The sequence below is a fragment of the Acinonyx jubatus genome, chromosome C2 (assembly GCF_027475565.1).
Source record: "Acinonyx jubatus isolate Ajub_Pintada_27869175 chromosome C2, VMU_Ajub_asm_v1.0, whole genome shotgun sequence".
Classification (NCBI taxonomy): Eukaryota; Metazoa; Chordata; class Mammalia; order Carnivora; family Felidae; genus Acinonyx; species Acinonyx jubatus.
In genome coordinates, this window is record NC_069384.1 from 129,553,077 (window position 1) to 129,573,327 (window position 20,251).

Sequence of the window (20,251 nt, forward strand, 5' to 3'; positions counted from 1 at the left end):
CGGAGATCACTTCCCGGCCTTCCTTAGCGACCTGACGTCTCGGGGCCCGGGAGCACCTGTTTCCCCGGCGCGGTGTGGCACCACTGGCTTCATGGAACCGAGCTTCCCAGTGACGTCATACGCGGAGGCTTCCGGTTCCCGCTCTTGAGGTTGGACTCTCACGTGCAGGCGTTTCCAGGACTCCCTTGGCTCCTGCAGTCTTTTAGTGGAGGGGCTGGTCCTCTGGGAGGACCGTGCAGGTGGGCTCTGCCGCTGGTCCGGGTAGCGGGTTGTAAGGGCTGGGGTGGCGTAATGTACGGAAGCCTGTGTTTGACGACTTACAGCAAACGTTTTGTGCGCCTTTCTCCCATCCAGCAAGCATTTGTTCAACAGCTATTGCAAGGTCCTGTAATTAGTTTAGGATGAGTTGACACGGCCTCCCTCTGTTCGCATGTATTTCACAAGACCCACTTATAAATAAATGACTACTATACTGGATAAGGAAGGGCCAAAACTGGGGTGAATTGAGTTGGGCGCAGAATGCAAAAAGGTGCCCCCGAAGTCTGTGATCCAGATACATATATTTTAATGCAGTGTATTTAAACGTCAAAAATAATGCAAAAGAAATACATGATTGACAAAATCTCATTATTTTAAATAAAGACAGAATCGGTAACCATGCCATGCTGAGCCGTATTGGAGCGTGAGGCCAAAGGAAATACTAGTAATACACACCCTATGACTTCAGGTAGCCAGATGGGGAACGATATTCTTGGTACTGAGCCAGATAATGCAAAGATGAGAACATGAAAAGAGCCTCTGGTTAAGATGAAACTGGAGAGTTTTAAGTTCTTCCAGGCATGAAGCAGTAATTGTCCTTACTCAAAACATTGCCAATTAAGATGGGACCACAAGCCAAGGCCTAAAAGAAATTCCCAGACCCTGATTGTCAGAAAAGAAAAGCTGGATCCGTATCATTGACCCTACACACTTTAGTTAACTGAAGCCTTGTGCTCCCTGATTTATTAATTATGAGATCGAAGAGAGTATCATTTTTATAGCTTAGGACTTTTTATCTTGACCCCACAAAAATATTCTTTGTTGGAAGACGGTGACGGCTATCTATCTCAATATCAAAGTCCACGGTAGTCTCTATTAGTCTGTCAGTAATGGACTTTAATGGATTCTCTTTTAGAGCCCCCGTCTCTATCCATAGGTTAAAGTCCATGAAACCATTGCACTTGTGCCTTGTAACATACGGGGAAAACAAAAGAGAATGAAAATGAACTCAGCTAGCCCGTGGTGCCTGAGCATCTAGGTAAGAATTGAGATGCTGATACCTAATATATTGGTTAAAGAGCTGTTCGTGACATTTGCTGTTGGTTTGTGGTGCTGGGAATGATAACTTGGTCCCCAGTAAAGAGCACCAGTTGAAAGTGTGTTCCGTTGTTTTAATTAGGCAGTTCTTCAGTCATCATGGGTATCCGAGGACTAATGAGTTTTGTAGAAGATCATAGTAATGAGTTCTTCACTGATTTGAAGGTGCAGGACACAAAAATTGTCATTGACGGCTATGCTCTCTTCCACCGGCTTTGCTTCAACTCAAACTTGGAACTTCGATATGGAGGGGACTATGACTCTTTTGCAGATGTTGTACAAAAATTCTTTGAATCACTGTTTGCTTGTAATATCTGTCCATATGTTGTGTTAGACGGAGGATGTGACATTTCAGATAAAAAGCTTAAAACTTTAAAGGATCGAGCCAGAGAGAAGATCCAGATGGCTCATTCCCTTTCTGTTGGTGGGGGTGGGTATGTGTGTCCCTTGCTCATCCGGGAAGTGTTCATACAGGTTTTAATCAAGCTACAGGTGTGTTTTGTCCAGTGCTTTTCAGAAGCAGATCGGGACATTATGACACTGGCTAATCATTGGAATTGCCCTGTGTTATCGTCAGATAGTGACTTTTGCATTTTTGACCTAAAAACTGGGTTTTGCCCACTGAATAGCTTTCAGTGGAGAAATGTGAGCACTATCAAAGGCACAGGAGACTGCTATATCCCTGCCAAATGCTTTTCCATTGACGCGCTCTGCCGTCACTTCAGCAATATGAATAAAGCTCTCTTACCTCTCTTTGCGGTGCTGTGTGGAAATGATCATATCAATCTACCCATCATGGACACATTCTTAAGTAAAGTCCGTCTGCCTCTTGGAGCTACCAGTTCAAAGGGGAGGAGACACCACCGAGTTTTGGGACTTCTGAATTGGTTATCTCATTTTGCCAACCCTACCGAAGCACTAGATAACGTTCTGAAATATCTCCCAAAAAAGGATCGAGAAAATGTGAAGGAAATTCTCTGCTGTTCCATGGAAGAATACCAGCAATCCCAGGTGAAGTTGCAGGACTTCTTCCAGTATGGTACTTATGCCTGTCCTGCCGCCTTGAATCTGGATTTACCAGAATGGGTATTAGTGGCATTGGCCAAAGGCCAGCTATCTCCTTTCATCAGCGACGCTTTGGTGCTAAGACGGACCATTCTTCACACACAGGTGGAAAATATGCAGCAACCAAATGCCCACAGAATATCTCTGCCCATCCGTCAAATCATCTATGGGCTTCTTTTGAATGCTTCCCCACATCTGGAAAATGTGTCCTGGAATGCGTTGCCTTCTCAGCCTCCAGCTTTCAGTGAAGTGGAAAGGATTAATAAAAATATCAAGACATCAATTGTTAATGCAGTAGAACTGCCCAAGGATTATTCTGACTTAAGCAAATTGACTGAGGTAAGCGTCTGTAACACTAATGTCATTTTTGTAAAGTACTTCACGGGTTAAAACGTGCTTTCATGTGTACTATCTCTCGTAATGTAACCAAATGAGGTTGGTTGCTACTCCCCCCGCCCCCCGTTTGTAGCTGAGAAAGCTAGGACTCAAAATAGGTGAGTGTGTGATACCTCAGCCAGAGAGGTGCAGTGCTTGGACCCAGTCATAGGTCTTTTAGCTCCCAATCTGCCATTTCCACTCTACTTCAGTAGTCTGTGTTATCTGTGCAGTTATTACTACTACTCTGTTGACACTAGCTATTCATAAATTGGGGGTGTGTGCCTTTAAAAAAAAAGGCAAAGGAAAAAATTCTGAGCTACAAAAACAGTGTGCGTTGGTAGGCATTTGTCATAGGTGTAGCTGATATCTTAGACTGCATCAGATTTCAGCTAATAAGATTAATATGCTTGGGTCTTAATTTTTCATTTTTATCTATGAGGACCTGTTCTTTTAGGCATTAGGTTTATGGCCTCATGATGATTAGTTTGATATTGAAAACAGGATTCTTTGCCTAATTCAGTGTTGTTTAAACCTGAGTAACACTCAGACCAACCCCCTTTTGAAGGTAAAAAAAAAAATTATGGATCCAAGCGTTTATTTTTTTGTTTACATAAATATATTGAAAATTGCAAATATATATGGAACTGCTTAGGCTAACACAATTAAATGTACAGATTAAATGCAGATAAATTTATAATACCAATTGCAGGGCCTATTTGGAGTTTTTTCTTTTGTTTTCGTTTGTTTGTTTTTTGAGAGAGAGAGCGCGAGCAGAAAGAGGGGCAGAGGGAGAGAGAGAATTCCAAGCAGGCTCCATGTTCAATGCAGAGCCTGACATGGGGCTCAATCCCATGATCCTGGGGTCATTGACCTGAGCTGAAATCAAAAGTTGGGCGCTCAACTGACTGAACCATTCAGGCACCCCTATTGGGAGTTTTCTTAAATCCAACTAATATTCAGATTCATGAGACTGTCACAGACCAGTCCTGGTACCAGTATACTCAAGGATATAGGATAGCAACCATTGCTTCCCAGCAGGTTTGAATGAAGCTTTTCTTTCCTGTGGGAGTTTTTTGGAACAGTCTACACCACTGGTTCTCTGCTGGGGTGATTTTGTCCCCTTAACCTGCCCCACCTTCCCCGGGGGGCATTTGGCAATGTCTGGAGACACTTTTGATTATCACTGCCTAGGTGGTTGGAGGGGGGGAGGGTGTTGCTACTGGCCTCTAGTGGGAGAGGCCAAGAATGCTGCTAAACATCTTAAAATGCACAAGACAGCTGCCCACAACAAGGAATTATCCAGCCCAAAATGTCAGTAATGCCAATCCCGGGCCTACAGTGCTGAACAGAGAATAACCTCTCTAGTCTCCCCATTAGCACCAGCTCAGGCAGGAGGAAATGACATCCATATTAGCTGGATACCAGAGCCTCCTTGGCAATGGGGAATGACTACTAAGGGGAACAGGGTTTCTTTTTGGGGTGCCAAAATGTTCTGGAATTAGTGATGGTTGCACAAGCTCATAAATATACTAAAATCACCTTGAAAGGGTGAATGTTACAATATGTGAATTATATCTCACTTAAAGAAAGAAAAAGTCTCACTGGCCTCCTTTCCCCACTCCTTTCTTCGAACAATTCCATAAACATAGTTTCCGAGCTATGCCCCTCAAGGGCCGTGCCTAATTACAAGTCACTGCACTCAGGGAAGCCCCAAGATATGATGTCCCCATCTGGTGTTTATGGTTCATTTATAGTTCAAATCTAGATGCAGTTTTACAAGAGTCCTTTTTACCATGCTAAGTAACACAGCTAACTTTATCACATTTCTAGGGTTTCAGAACTAGAAAGTTGAGCATAAGTCAAATTCCAAACAGAAGGGATTTGTTAAAACTTTACCCACAGCAATAAAATTGAAATTAGCAGAATTCTAAAGGGTGACGTTTGTTGCAATTACATTTCTCCTCACAACATAAATGGTGCTGTGGAGAGTTTTTCTAAAACTTTTTATGGCTCTATTGAAAAATGATGTACAGTGAAGGGCCCATGTTTAAAGTGTGCACTTTGATGAGTTTGATGTATGTTTACGTCTGTGAATCCATCCTTGCAATTAAAATAACGAACGTATGCATCACTCCGAAAAGTCTTCCTCCCTGAGTACGAACACACAGCGAAGTACACAGATGAGTGTAGAGCTTGATGAATTATCACCAACTTGACACTTCAGTGTAGAGAATGTCCAGATGAAGACTCATTATCAGCATCCCAGCAGCTTTCCCTAATGTCCATTTCCAGGACCCCCTCTCCCACCCCCTGTAATCGCTATCCGGACCTGTAATAACACTGAATAGTTTTAACTGTTTTTATATTTGTATAGATATGGAATCCTGTAATGTGAATCCTTTCATCCAGCTTCTTTTATTCAAAGTTCGTGAGGTTTAGATCACTGTGAGTAGCTGCAGATCACTTATTTCTCATTGCCATGTTACCACATTGTGGGAATTTACCACAATTGACCTTTCCTTGTTGCAGGTGATGGGCATTTGGGTAGTTTGCAGTTTGGGCAATTATGAATAGTGCTATGAACATGCTAGTGCACATCATTTCTTGAAAATATGGATACTCTATCTGTTGCAGATACTACTAAGAGTGGAATTGCTAGGTCGTGGGACATGCATGTTTAGTTTACAAGATACGTTGCCAAATGGTCTTGCAAGGTGGTTTAACCATTTAGTATTCCCACCAGCAGCTTATGAAAGTTCCTCTTACTTTACACCCTTGCTGACACCTGGTATTTTTCATCCTTAAAAAAAATTTTTTTTTTTTTAGCTATTCTGATGGTTGGATAGTGGCATCATTTTAACCAATTTGGTGGGTGTTAATTTGTATTTCTCTGATGACTTATGTGAGCACCTTTTATGTATCCGTTGGACACGTGGATACTCTGTTATAGAAGTTTCTGTTCAAGGTCTTTTGCCCATTTTTCTGTTGGCTTTTTGCTTATTTCTATATATGTGTCCTTTGTCAAATAATATGTATTGTGAACAGACTCTTGCATAGTGTAGGTTGTCTTTTCACTGGAGTATGTTTTGATGAACAGAATCTTAATAGAGTCCAATTTAAATTTTTATTATTTATAGTTATCACTTCTATAACCTACTTAAAAAATTATTACCTACTCCAAGGTCATGACGGTTTTTTTGTCTTTCATATTTAGATCTACAGTCTATCTACAATTGATTTTTTTGTGTATGGTGCAACATAGGATCAAGGCACTTTTTCCCTCATATGAAAGAAAATCCAGCTGAGTCCATGAGTGTAACATGCTGATTATACTCTTTGCTAAGTGGAGATGACAAGTGTTCTCATCACTTACCTGTATTCAAAGTAGGGTGAAAGTCTGGTTCACTTTCTTTGTGGTCGTATCTTTCAGCTTTTCCTAGGCATAAACTAATCAATCCTGTACTTAGTTCAGTGTTGCTAGCTCTAATTAACCCATGATAATTCTTTTTTCTTATTTATTTTTGAGAGCAGGAGAGAGGCAGAGATAGAGGGACAGTGAGAGAATCCCAAGCAGGCTCTACACTGTCAACACAGAGCCTGACGCAGGTCTGGAATTCACTAACCATGAGATCATGACCTGAGCTGAAATCAAGAGTTGTACCACTCAACCAACTAAACTACTCAGGCACCCCAATTCTTTTTTTTTTTTTTAAGTTTCTTTGAGAGAGAGAGAGAGAGGATATGAGTGGGGGAGGGGCAGAGAGAGAGAGAAAGAGGGAGAGAAGCCGAAGCAGGCTCCATGCCGTCAGCCTGGACCCCAACGTGGAGCTTAAAGCACGAACCATGAGATCACAACCTGAGCCGAAATCAACAGTCAGACACTAAAATGACTGAGCCACCCAGGCGCCTATAGCCCAGGATAATTCAAAATGGTATCAAGTGCAAATGTGATTCCAAAGACAAATGCAGGTGTAAGAGAAATCTTGTGATAGTTCTCTAGTCGTTTTGTTTTTCTTAACATGAGGCAGTAATAATACTTTATCTGCTTTGTGCCAACGGTTGTAATAGCAACTTTATACTTATTTAATTCTCACAGTAACCACATAGGATAGGGTTTTCATTTGGTTATTAGCTGCAGTGGATAGAGATCCATTCAAGTTAACCAATGAGAGGCTAATTATAAGGAGAGATGCAAGTGGGTCTTTCTTTGGGAGTAAGCGCCACGACCAACCTCTCTCTGGGTGTCTCTGCTTCTCTGTGGGATCTTCTTCTACCGGCTTTTGCTTTCCTTCCCCTCTGGGGTAAGGGGAAGTTGTCACTGGGCTAAAACCTAACCAAATTTAAGGGCTATGAGCAGAGTCATTCCTCTTTTGGAAGGGGCTAAGAACTGGTGGGTTCCATGAAACATCTTGTGTAATTCATTGTAATGCCCATTTACAGATAATCAGATTGATGATAGAAAAGCTCAGAAACTTGCCCAATGCTGTACAGTTAATGAGAGACAGAACATTTCTAAAGTCAAAGCCCAAACCCTACTTTGTTCATAAAAATTGTAATTTGTAATTGAATTGTAGACAATTCAATAATTTAAGCATTATATGTCAGAAAAGAATTCATGTATTTTTTTAGCTTTACTTGGTGTATTTTCCTACCAGTTGAGATCATAAAGTTTTTGTTTTAAGTACTTGTTATTTCCCGTAAGAGTGATGGCTTAGACTGTAAAGCATCTTGCATATTTCTAATTTTAAAAAGTTTATCACAGTATCGGGGTGATACTGTGGTTCAGTCAGTTAAGCGTCCAACTCTGAGTCCGCTCAGATCATGATCACAAGGCTTTGTGGGTTGGAGCCCCATGTTGGGCTCTGTGCCAACAGCACGGAGCCTCCTTAAGATTCTGTCTCCCCCTCACTGTCTCTGCCTACCCCCCCCCCCACACTCACACTCTCAAAAAAAAAAAAGTTTTATCACAGTATCAAAAGTTTAAAATGAGTTTTATAAATTATATTTAATGCTTTCATGCATCGATGGTGAAACTATTTTATCAATTATGATTTTTATTTCAGGTTGCCATGTCCATTCCCAGCTGTCAACACACTGATTTGACTACAAACTAGGTTTTAGGTACTGAGAAATGTGTCTCATCCTTACATAAAGTTAAGAAAGAAATCCTTTTCTGGCTGCATGCAGACACTAGGAACACCAGTTTTTTCTTTCTTTTTTTTTTTTTTTTAATTTTTTAGTGTTTATTCATTTTTGAGACAGAGAGAGACAGCATGAGCAGAGGAGGGGTGGAGAAAGAGGGAGACACAGACTCTAAAGCAGGTTCCAGGCTCTGAGCTGTCAGCACAGAGCTGGACGTGGGGCTTGAACTCATGAACCACGAGATCATGACCTGAGTTGAAGTTGGACGCTCAACAACTGAGCCACCCAGGCACCCCGTTTTTTCTTTCTTAAAGTTTGGTGGTAAAGTCCTCCTGAAGGTGCCCTGTTAATAGTACAAATTTCCTCATTTGTTTAAGTGTGTGACCTAGAAGGTCCTTATGGTTCTTAAGATTCATTAAGGTAAAGTTATTTCAAGAAGCCCAAACCCCTCATAGCTGTTAACTCCCTTTTATTTGAAGTGTACTCTAACGCATGGAGAAGTGAGTGGGGTGTGTTAGTGCAAGCACAATGCAGGTAGTCCTTAAATATTCCCATCTCCCTTGAATATACGTCTCACCTACAAGCAGCCACCCTGGAACAATCCCTGTGTAGGAAAACAAAAAGACAAAATAAAACATTCAACTGGGTAGGGACATGAGACAAGACCCAAACAAATAGAAGGCTGTATGATATGCCACAGAGGGTGCATATAATCTAAGTTTGCCTTCCAGAGGTGATCAGAAATGGCATCGTGAAGAAGGTAGGGCCTCCGTAGTCACTGGCAGTTAAGAATAGCGTTGAGTATAGATCTTTGTCTCTCAACGCAGAATAGTTAAAATGCAGATTCCTTGGTTGCTCTCACATTTACTGAATCAAAATTCAGGGTGTGGGACCTGAGGACTGAAATTTTTAAGCTTCCCAAGTGACATGCACTGAAGATGTTCACCAGCCTACATGGAGGGTGGAGTGACATGAGCAAGGGCCGTGTAGTGGGAGTACACAATATATCCATTCAACCGTATTTATTAAGCACCCAGTGTTTTAAATGCTTTGAGTGTGGCTAATTTCTTTCTTTCCACAGGAAGGTAAGAAACTGACAGAGCAATTCATCTGCACTAAAGTCTCTTTATACTTGGGGTGGGGCGGGGTGGGGGGGAGGGGAGGGAGACATTCCCCAAAGTAACTTGCGGGATGTTCGGTATGTATTTTCAGCTCTCCTTGGCCAAAAGGCAGATACTTCTGTTAGAAACCCTGAAGGTGAAACAGACCATCCTGGAGCCAATCCCTTCTTCATTGAAGTTGCTTGTTTCAGTCAGTTGCTACTGGTTGCAGCACACAGAGGCCAAGGCAAAGCTACATCACCTGCAGGCCTTACTGCTAGGGATGCTGATGGGGCCCTTGCATGTCATAATCAACAGCCCTGGTAGGTATCTGGAAATTCCAGGAGGAAAGTTTTGCACATTGCTTGCATATAATTGCAAGTTTAAAGAAACAAACAAAAATATTCTTCGTTGTTTACTCCCATCGGTTGTATTCAGAACTTAGGGGTGGAGCCACCAAAATATCATTCATTCACTGGCAGATGTTTTTGAGCACTTCTGTGTGCCAGGCTCAGTGCTAGAGTGCTTGACTCCAAGGGCACAGCAGTGAAGGTATGCTGCTACTGCCTCATCCCACGCGAAGTGTGCATGTGTAACGTGCCAGTTACATTCTGGACTCCATGTACCCTATCCCTATTCCTGAGCATCAATACAGTGGCAAGATCATCACTAGAAATTTATGTAAAATTGTCCATCGGTGAAGCTTCTGAATTCCTACAGTCATAGTAAATATTCGTGCTTGTGCCATTGTTTTACTTTTTCTCCACTGTAAGTTTCAATTAGTGTGTTAGTGACGACAGAAATAGTAACTTTTTTTTCTGTTAGAGAAATACCCTTTAAGGTAGTTTCAGCTGCATGTAAGTATCAGGTGAAATAAATGCTGATGTCTTGGAGCACTTCAATTCTTTAATAGAATTATTCCCTTTAAAAGATTATGAATGCTGTAACTCCTTATCTAAACACATATAACAATCACCACACCCAGAACAGTGCTGTCTGATATCTAATCTATGCTGTCTGATATCTAATCTAATGGCCATTAGCCATGTGTGGCTCTTTAAATGAAAACTTCAGCTTCTTGGCCACATTTGAAGTGCTCAGTAGCCACATATGGCTAGAGGCTACTGAATTGGACAGCAGAGACACAAAACACTTCCATCATTGCTGAGAGTTCTGTTGGACAGTGCTACACTGGAGTTTACTTTTTAAAACACATTAAAGGAAAGAGTGAACTGGTACAGACTCCAGGACACCCCAAGTGTGAGAACAGTTGTCAGAAGCGACTCTTCTTATAAGAGCCAACTGAATGAGTTAACGCCCACTACTAGTGAAAACACAACTTTAGGGTATTTCCACCTATTGAATAATACTGTAGTTTAAGAACATTCTCAGAGCACAAGCCTGTTAATTTTTTACCTGAGTCCAACAGAAGGGGCACGTCAAGGGTCTGTTTCTTTTCTTTTAGGAATTGTGGACCCTGCACCCAGGCAGGCTCAGTGCCTTGCTGCTCGCTAATGCGTAAAAGGTGGGCCTCCTTTTTATTACTTTCAAGTTGGTCCAACATCATTTTGCACGCCCCTACTCAAACCTGCAGGAGCTTACAGCTGAACGCAAACAGCACTCATTGCCTAGGCTTGTTGCTTCTTGCCTCTTAACCTCCGCTATGTGAAGTAGATGATTTGCCATAGCTCGAGTCAGTCATGCTTTTGTTTTCCTCCCATAAAGCAGAGGTTAAAGTGTGCTTTGAACACAGGCTGTGTAAGTGCACTATAGCAAGGGGCGGGTCTCCATGGAAGGAAACTTAGTGAACGAGAACAGTGAAGAGAAGGATATTTAATAGTAATTTGTATTTTTCAGAGAGACAGATTTTGGGTTTGGAGAGTTCAGAAGCAGATGTATTTTAAGTCAGAGATACTATTTTAAGGAAAAAAATAAATAATTTAGGGTTGAATGAAGTTAGGTTGTCATTAAAAAGGCATTTCAGTATAAATATTTCAATGTATACAGCAAGGCTTTTACATTGACGTTAAAATAGTAAAGAGCCAGAAGAGAAAAGCATTTTGGTTATTTAAAGTAATTTTTTTCTTTATGGAATTCAAAGTTTTATAGAGAGAGAAAATTACAAGCTATACAGTGTTTTTGGAAATACTGCCCTCGGGTTGTTTCTTTGTCTAGATAAGGAAGATCTGCGGGAGGATGGTGCTAGGATGTTGTATGAAGAGTTCCAGAGAGTGAAGGAGCAGACACGGCCGGGCACGAGACTGGACTTAGACACAGCTCACATCTTCTGTCAGTGGCAGTGCTGTCTGCAGATGGGGATGTATCTCAATCAGCTGCTGTCCGCTCCTCTCCCGGAACCAGACCTAACTCGGTAAGCACCACGGGAAACTAGTTCAGATGGCTGCACACAGAAGTAAATACTTTTATTTATACTTAAAGCAAATAAATTTCTAAAAATTAATCTTAGTATAATTGGTCTTGGATCGCTATTATAGCTGAAGAGCTGGAAACATATAAATTTTTGTCCATATTCCCAAAGAAAATTGCCATGATTAGATCAAAGATTAAAAAGCCAGTCCCTTAAAGTAAAAAAAGAGGCAGTTGTTGGTAGGATAGAACTCTTTCCTTCATTTCTCTCAGGCCTTTGATCAAGTATCACTTTATAAAGCCTCTTTCTGATTATCCTCCTGGAATATTACTCTCTACTTCCAGTCACTGTAGTCCTATTACTCTTTTGGATTTTTGTAATTGCATTTAACACGTGGCATACTGTTCATACACTTGTTCAAATATTTATTAAATGCCTACTCTGTGGTAGGGTGTAGTGAACAAAATACTTCTTTTTAATCTCTGCTGTCATGGAGCTTTTATTCTAATAAGATGACTCCTAGACACTTAAGTGGACTTTATTTAGGGTTTTTGCTTTGCCAGGTGAGTATGAAGAAGGGAGAGGCAGCCTGTATGCCAGGAAGGGATTATCATGTTTGAGTATGGAGTTTAAGCTGGTAAGAAAGAAAGGATAGCAGTAGGGTGTGGGTACTACGTTCAGTGGATTGGACATCCAGGAGATCCCAGAGGGAGGGAGAGAGGAAGAATAAAGGGGAGATTGTTAGCAAATGGAGTGGAGATTGGAGATACACTTTGTCTCTCTCCACTTGAATGGAAGCTCTGTGAGGAAGGCACTTAGCTATTTACTTTTGTAGCCCCAGTGCCTAGCATTTAGGAAAAACTCAAATATTTGTCAAATAAATGAATGATGTATGTTTGGAGGCATATAAAATCTGCTGGTGTGACTTTTAAGTGTTTTAAGGTATAAAGCTTCCTAGCAGTAAAAAGTGTTAATACATCTCTGGACCTGATAATCTGAGTCAACCCTAGAACCTTCTACCCAATAAGATTAACTAGCCTTTGACCTATGGATTCTTTATGCCTTTCCTTTTTATTTATTTATTTTTATTTGTCTTTTTTGTGCCTTTCATTAAATAATTGAGGTCATTCTAGACTGGATCCTCTCTAGCTACCACAAATCCCTTTATGACAAAACAGGGGAAAAAACAAGACCAAACAGTTCTCTTCATAATGATTTCAGCAGGACTGTTTTTGCATCTCAGCTTTACTAAAGCTTTTTAAATGATGGTCTTACACTGATTAAATGATGGTTCTGCATTAGTTGCTAAGGCACCAGTGGATCAACTCTGGCAGTAAGTTATGTATTAAATTTGTGGCTTCCAGTTAACCACATCTTACATTCCTGCAGTAGATTCTCAGTGCAGGTGAATCAGTGAGCTTGCAAACGATGCCACTAAATTTTCTCATATTTCAGCAGACTGCCCATTTGGTTTATCAGACATTTTTAATTCCTTTTCTTTGAAGTGGTAAGAGGCCTGCTCAACTTTCAGCTGGTTGCAGAACCAGCAGGCATCTATCTCATTTGTTGACAAAGAGTTTTTAAATATCACCAGCCAAATTTGTACTAACAACTCAATTCCTTCCTTCAAGGAACAGGTTTTTAAGTAATTTTAGTACTAATTGTATTGAAGAGCTAAGTGTTTAGCTGCACTTGTTAAAGCCATGTTAATGAGCAAAGTTCTCCACTGAACGTATGCTTTAACAACACTCTTTTCCTCTCCCGTGAGACAGACTGTACAGTGGAAGCCTGGTACACGGACTGTGCCGACAACTGCTAACATCGACTTCTGTAGAAAGTCTCCTGAGCATGTGCCCTGAGGCGAAGCAACTTTATGAACATCTGTTCAATGCCACAAGGTCATATGCCTCTGCCGAATTATTCCTACCAAAGGGTAAATCAAATTCAAAAAAAAAAAGGCAAAAGAAACAAGGTACCAGCTGGTCAAAGAACAGAGTGGGAACCACCTCAGACACTAAATGCTGGTACGAGGGAAGCAATCGGTTTGGGCTACTAACGGTTGAAAACTTGGAAGAACATATTGAGCTCTCAGAGCTTGAATAAACTCGGTCTTCAACAAAATGTACAGTTTTTTCTTTTTTTTTTTAAAGTAGGCTGCATACCTAATGTGGGGCTTGAACTCACAACTCTGGGATCAAGAGTCCCAGATGCTCTACTGACTGAGCCAGCCAGGCACCCCCAGATGTGTAATTCTTAAAACTTTGATTACCTCCCTTCAAATGATTAACTTTTTTCTTTACAACTAATCTGTTAGGGGATAAACATTGTAAGAGGCGATCTTTGAATTCGAGGGTATTTTGTATTCTGTTTTTAATAAATACAATCTGATTTAAGAAACTTCTGTATTTTCTTAAACACACTTGAAAGCATGTTTGTACTTCTCATTCCGTTTTAGGAAGTTAATAAGTCTATAGCCTTTACATTGCAGCAACTCAGCCAGCTATGTTTTCAAAAAGAATATAAGTTCTGCTTCAATTATTTCCCATAAGCAGAAGCTGGGTTATTATCATTTCAAAACATTTTTTTCCCAAATGTTTCCTCTTCATCCTTTATACTGAAAGATCTGAGCCTTAGAAGAGAGAAGTTGAGGATGCCAGACAGAAAGTAAACACCTTTAAGTACTAGGAAAATGAGACCCATGGCAGGCTTGAGGAACATTTTATATGCTCCAGGTTTTAAAGCAGAAGTTGAAATTGTAATGGCTCCAACAAATTAAGAAATAGCATCCTGAGCTCCTAGATCTAGAGGAGAAGGAAGAAACACTATGAAGAAATTAAAATATTAGTGATATATGCAGCAATACCAGAATCTTAGGCCATTTTTTTATACTGCAATTATTGACCTATTAATGGGATATGAAACCAATGAGTCATAACCAGTATTTTTTAAGTGGAAATCATTAGGCATGCATATCATATATTAAATGGTTGTACAAAATGTATTTCTTACTGTGGATTGCAGTCAAAAGACTTTGAAAGGCACCGCTCTGGAACACACTAGAGGCTGCTAAAATTACAACTACCAATAGAATTGGGAAAGTGCTGGCCAGTTCCAAATAAAGAACTTGAAAATAAACAAGCAAGTGGAATCAATCTAATTGGGCAAGATCTAGAGATCTGAAGGTGTATTCCCAACCTTTATTTTATTTCTATGCATACAAATTGTGTTTTTCCTTTCTTCTGTACTGTCTCACTGGGTACATTCCATCAGTAAGAACCCTAAACACAGTTTTAAGCTGCCATGTTGAACAGGCCTATATTCAGTTCCTAACATCTGGCAAACAAGTCTTTCCACTTCCCTAGTGAGAACCATACTCTTAGGGGAGTACGCCTAGCATCAGCCAGTGTTCTATACACACTTTCCAAGTGTTTGCTGGCTTTAGCCATTTATAAAAGACAAAAACACAGTCTTATTTGTTCCTAAAGTTTTCAACCCTAAAGACTGGCTTCTGTTTCAAATAAAGAGTTCTTGAAATAAAATTTTTGTTTATTTTAGGAGTGCATGGGGCTCTGTACTAAGGTGGTTTTTATGTCTCTAAAGAGCTGATTCTTCACAGAATAATCAAAAAAGCAGTCATATGCTCTATTATTGATACATGTTTTTCCAACAACTAGATCTAGGCACATCTAAGTAATTACAAGCATATTAAGTCCTTTGTTGTATCAAAATTCTTTTTCTTGATTCCTGCAGTTGGGGGCCAATCTGGAAGTTAGACCAGTATGAGTGTCCTATTTCCTGGCTTTATCATCAACCCTGCCTTTGCAAACAACCAACCTTGCATGAAAGACTATTTCTACCTCCACTTTGTCAAATAAATAGTTTGATAGGTACCCAACCGAACAGTGTATAGGCTACAGAGTTTAATTACAAGTCAACTTAATTATATCATTCATCTTTTTCTTTCATTAAAAGGAGTTTTTCAAGCAAAGGGGCCCTCCTTCAGTAGACCTAAGAAATCAGGTTCCCTTCTCTAGCCATTATAATCAGGGCCATTTACTTAAAATTATCCACCCAGCCTTCCAGTAAAGGAGTTAAAATCTAATAATGTCCATCGACTCTTACTCTCTGAGAATTAAGGCATTACCCCACCCCATTATATATCTTATCTTGGATGTATGAAATGAGAGGTCATAAGCACTCCACAGGGTATCTGAGGGGTTTACCAAAGAAATACGATATAGAACCTGATCCCCAAAGTCATGCTTGTGCAAGCTGTTTGGTGAGACAACATACAATGAAATAACAAGAACATTTTATGAAGCAATCTGTCAACTACAAAATGGCAAAGTGAAACTGAATGCTACGATAAAGAGACAGGAGTCATCAAGATGAGGAGAGGTTAAGTCACAAGATTCTCAGCTTTGGCTTCTGAGCTTGGCTTTAAGAGACAGGGATGTAATTCAGAGGAGATGCAGGGGCAATGGAAACACCTCTGTAGAAGCAGAATGTTACATATTCCACATTCCACTTGGAAAACTTGTTCCCTGTTTTTAATCATGTCTTTAGGTCTTGCTCTTTCTGATTCAATTCTAGCTAATCAAAGCTCACCCGAGGCTTTGGAAATGTAAGTCTTCAGTTACCAGTTTAAGTATGAAAGGAACTCTGGACAGCTTTTTTAAATGAGTAAATCTTAGGAGTAAAGTTGGAAGAAAAACACTATAATATAACCATGTTCTGTGTCTAGTTGTGATAAAATTATACTTGAACTTTATTGGTACAACCCCTTTTTAAGATACCTAGACCTAGAAAGTTTAATGTATGTATCCTGTAAATATAAACCCTAAAGGCATTTCATGATGATTGATCATGACCAAAAATTCAAATTAATTTTAAGATTTAAGTTTGTATTTATAATTCAAATTAATTATGATTTTAGAAGATAAAGGCCTTTATAGCTAGAAAGATCTTGGAATTATCTTTTCTTCCTCTGTGCATAAAATAAATGAAGAACTATGCCTCAGTTACCCTATCTATAAAATGGGGATCAGAATACTTTCAAGTGTCACATAAAGATAAAATGACATGTACTTTTAAATTACTAAGCACAGTGCCTGACACTAACAACAGTAGTAAATGATAGCCATTATTGTTACATCCACACAAGAAAACCAACAGCAAAGCAAGGGCTCTGGGCAGGAGTGAGAGAGGGCTGAGCAGAAAGATCACCACCATGAGACCATGGCTGCCAGAGATAATGGCAGAAATTCTGCAGAGGCAAGGAGGTCACCACTATCAAATATGGTGAGAAGGGCAAGAACGTGAAAACAGCAACTTCAGCAGAGATGTTAGGCTGAAGCCAAACTAAAAAGAGAAGTGCCAAGAGAATGTGAATAAGCAGCCAAGCTCACTCAACCTCAGAAAACAGGGGAGAAAGACCAGAAGGAACAACGATCCCTATGGGTATTTGTGCCCTTCCTGCACTTTTTTCTTGCTATCGAGGAATTTTCTATATTGTTTTTGAAACCGAATTTGAAATATACTCGGTTTTAAAACTATGTGTAAAGACAGGAAAAAATGAATAGCAGATATGCCTTACCCCATAATCCTAAGGAGGCCAAAGTCAGTTTCCCCCTCTCAGTGAGATTTCCAGACTTCACTGGGTACCATCACTCCCTAGTACATGGTACTTGGCTGGCTGGCACACCATGAACCCAGAGGAGCCCCTGGAAAGCAGTCACCTCCAAGACCAAGAGAAGCAATTTCACTTCCCTAAAAGGACAAACTCTGTCCTTTCAGTATCTGACTCCAAATATAGTGACCTTGTATTTTTAGTGAGGTGGACATAGGGTACTTGGTATTTACTGCATGTCTTACATTGATGCATTTCAGTTAAGACAGCTGAAAATGATTCTGCACCTTGTATCTACTTGAAATTAAATACTATTTATTTTATAAAGATTATTAAAAAGATGCCTCCCCACTTTCAGCAACAGCTTTCTGAATAAAACAGTAAGCTGCTTTGGCATTTCTCTCCAGGTCTGAAATATGCTAAAATTCAAGTTCATTCAACTATAAAAATTCTAAGATGAGGACCTCATGCTGAGGAAGAATGTTTTAAAATTCAAAGGCATGACTGCACCAGGCCATGTATCAGTCTGTTAAGAGGGGAAAATAGATGAATGAGGTAATACATGGAAAAGAATTTCTAGCTTGTTTCATAGGATCTAGTTTTCAGAAAGAAAAATCAAACTTCACAGGAATGTGTTATAATACACATGCAATCACTTTTATTCCTACCTAGTCTTGATAACATTTTAGATATCTGGCTAAAATAGATAAATCATTCTCTCAATATTTATATGTGTACATACATGTATACACACATACATATACACATATTTTAACAAATAATTTTCTCATTATGACTTTGGAGACACTTGGGAGATTTCTTTGTACAATATAATTCACTGTCGTCAGGATCAGGAAACACCTAGGAATGTTTTTGTAAAAAAAACAAAAACCAAAAAACTGATCAGAATGTATTAATATTGGAATTTTGATAATTTGGAAGACTGAAACATTTGACTGTGAAAAAATTAAGCCAATGTGATCTAGCATACAAGATTAGGAAATCTTTTCCACTGTGTTTTTTCATATAATTGCTGCTTTTTGGAGGATGAACTGAGGTGCTATTTCTTCCAGGAAAACTGCTATATGACGAACTGGGCATTACCCTCCCCATAACTTCTGTCTGATTCATGTGTGTTACACATTATGGGGGGATAAATCAAAGGATGTTGATAGGGAAAACAGAAAGTCTCTTTTCCAGTGTCTCAATGCTTGCTAACATGGATACAGAATAATAAACTATATTCAATGATACGGAGGGGTTATATGTGGATTAATCCACCTTTAGAAGAACTTGCTCTGATTTTGAGTGAATACTTACTAACATCACTCTGAAAAAACGGTGTTTATAAATGTATCAATGAGGGGTGCCTGGGTGGCTCAGTTGGTTGGGAGTCCGACTTCGGCTCAGGTCATGATCTCGCAATTGGTGGGTTCGAGCCCCACTTCGGGCTCTGTGCTGACAGCTCAGAGCCTGAAGCCTGCTTCAGTTTCTGTGTCTCGCTCTCTCTCTGCTCCTCCCCTGCTCATGCTCTGTCTCTCTCTGTCTCAAAAATAAATTTAAAAACCTTAAAAAAATTTTTTTTAATAAAAATAAAAAATAAATAAATGTGTCAATGAGAAATGCTATAATTATATGGTAAAATTATTATGCTAAAATTGCTATGGTTATACAACATTTTTGCGCCTTCATAAAATACTGGTAGGAACCTCTCTGTTTTCCTATTTCCTATCCAGTTGTGATTCATTTGTGTAGGGTGAGATGTAGTTGGGAATTAGGGAGCCAGGGGTTCTGTTGTGGATATGTTAAGTTTTAGGCGCTTAAGTGAAAACATCTGCTGGGCAGCTGGATCTATGTCTGAAGCCTACATTAAAGTCTTTGGGTGTTGAGATTATAAACTATTTTCTTCCTCCTCTATGTAAAAACACCCCCAGTGAATATGTTGTGCTATTTTATGATCAGAGAGAGGCAGTAGTTGATGCCTCTAGGAAGGATGGCATCAAGAGAGCAAGATTCTGGGGGTGCCTAGGTGGCTCAGTCAAGCATCTGACTTCAGCTCAGGTCATGATCTCACAATCCATGAGTTCGAGCCTCGCATTAGGCTCTGTGTTGACAGCTCAGAGCCTGGAGCCTGCTTTAGATTCTGTCTACCTCTTTCTCTGCCCCTCCCCTGCTCATGCTCTCTGTCTCAAAAGTAAATAAAAACATTAAAAAAAGAAAAAAAAAGAGAGCAAGATTCTGACGTTGCCTTATCTTGTCCCAAGAAACTATGGAAAACAAGTGGTAAAAATGGGGGTGGGGTGGGAGCCTTTGTTGTTGAAATCTGAGAATGGTGATGTCCACAAACCTAAGTTTCCAATCACAAAGTACTGTAGCCCTTCAAGGTATAAGATGTATGAACTGTGTTTTAAAAGACGAACTAAAGAAACTGACCCTATTATAATAACCATAATCTATTTCATAAAGTGGTAAGTCTGACCTTTCAGAGGAATCCACTAAGAAATATTATAATTTTACCTTCAAAATATGATAAATACTATGCAAATATATTTTGGTTTGGAACGTTCTGTTCTGAGAAAATGAGAGTGTGCATTTTCCTCTAATACTGCGCTGACAAGGATATTTTGGTTTCTACCATTAATAAAATTCGTCTTCCCTAGCAGGATGATATACAAAAGTCTACTCAAATTAAGCTTGTTTCTGTGTATGTGTTAGGAAGAAACAACCAATGAGAAGGAAGTCCCCACTTGTGTGTGTGATGAAGAGCACAACTCAGATGGGACAACAGATCAGAACTTTCTACCCAATCATAAGAACAAGGAGCCTTGGTGCTGAGGTGGGACTCATTACAGTGGGCACATCCTCCCTGTTGATGATGATGTTCTGAGAACAGACTAAGACTCTGACTTCCTCCACATAGGAGCCTTGATGGAGACTCAGAGGAGTCAGTAACATCAAATTTGCTATCAAGTTCATCCATCCCAGAGATAATATCCTGTTAGAGGTTAGAAGGTAGAGAAAATTGATGCCACTTCCTTGCTAGTCCAATGAATGCAGTGCATAGGCCTATTTGCCTCTTTTTGAATATCTATATGAATAGGCAGCCTTTTTCTATAAAGGGCCAGAAAGTAAATACTCTAGGTTTAGTGAGCCATATAGTCTCTGTTACAACTACTCACTTCTGTTGTAGCATGAAGCAGTGATAAATAATGC

At 39.9% G+C, this 20,251-nt stretch overlaps 2 protein-coding genes across 6 annotated transcripts in view; one reads left to right on the forward strand and one right to left on the reverse strand.

Moving 5' to 3' along the window:
- The first annotated feature begins 14 nt into the window (after positions 1-14).
- Positions 15-13,806, forward strand: ASTE1 (asteroid homolog 1). 5 transcript variants are annotated; one of them, XM_027061855.2, is made up of 6 exons: positions 117-239; positions 1,196-1,297; positions 1,439-2,760; positions 9,154-9,364; positions 11,217-11,412; positions 13,182-13,806. In XM_027061855.2, the coding sequence occupies exons 3-6, from the start codon at positions 1,456-1,458 to the stop codon at positions 13,510-13,512; spliced, it is 2,043 nt and encodes a 680-aa protein (XP_026917656.1). In that variant the 5' UTR covers positions 117-239; positions 1,196-1,297; positions 1,439-1,455; the 3' UTR covers positions 13,513-13,806. The 5 variants fall into 5 exon arrangements, with proteins under 5 accessions (XP_026917658.1, XP_053077427.1, XP_026917654.1 ...); XM_027061857.2 differs by lacking the exon at positions 1,196-1,297 and having other exon boundaries at positions 15-149; XM_053221452.1 differs by having other exon boundaries at positions 101-239; positions 1,175-2,760.
- The window catches only part of ATP2C1 (ATPase secretory pathway Ca2+ transporting 1), a 170,579-nt gene continuing 161,182 nt past the window's right edge, over positions 10,855-20,251 (reverse strand). The window contains exon 28 of the mRNA XM_027061851.2: positions 10,855-11,442. Within this exon, the coding sequence (XP_026917652.1) occupies positions 11,371-11,442 (72 nt within the window). The 3' untranslated portion in view covers positions 10,855-11,370. The remainder of the gene's footprint in view (positions 11,443-20,251) is intronic.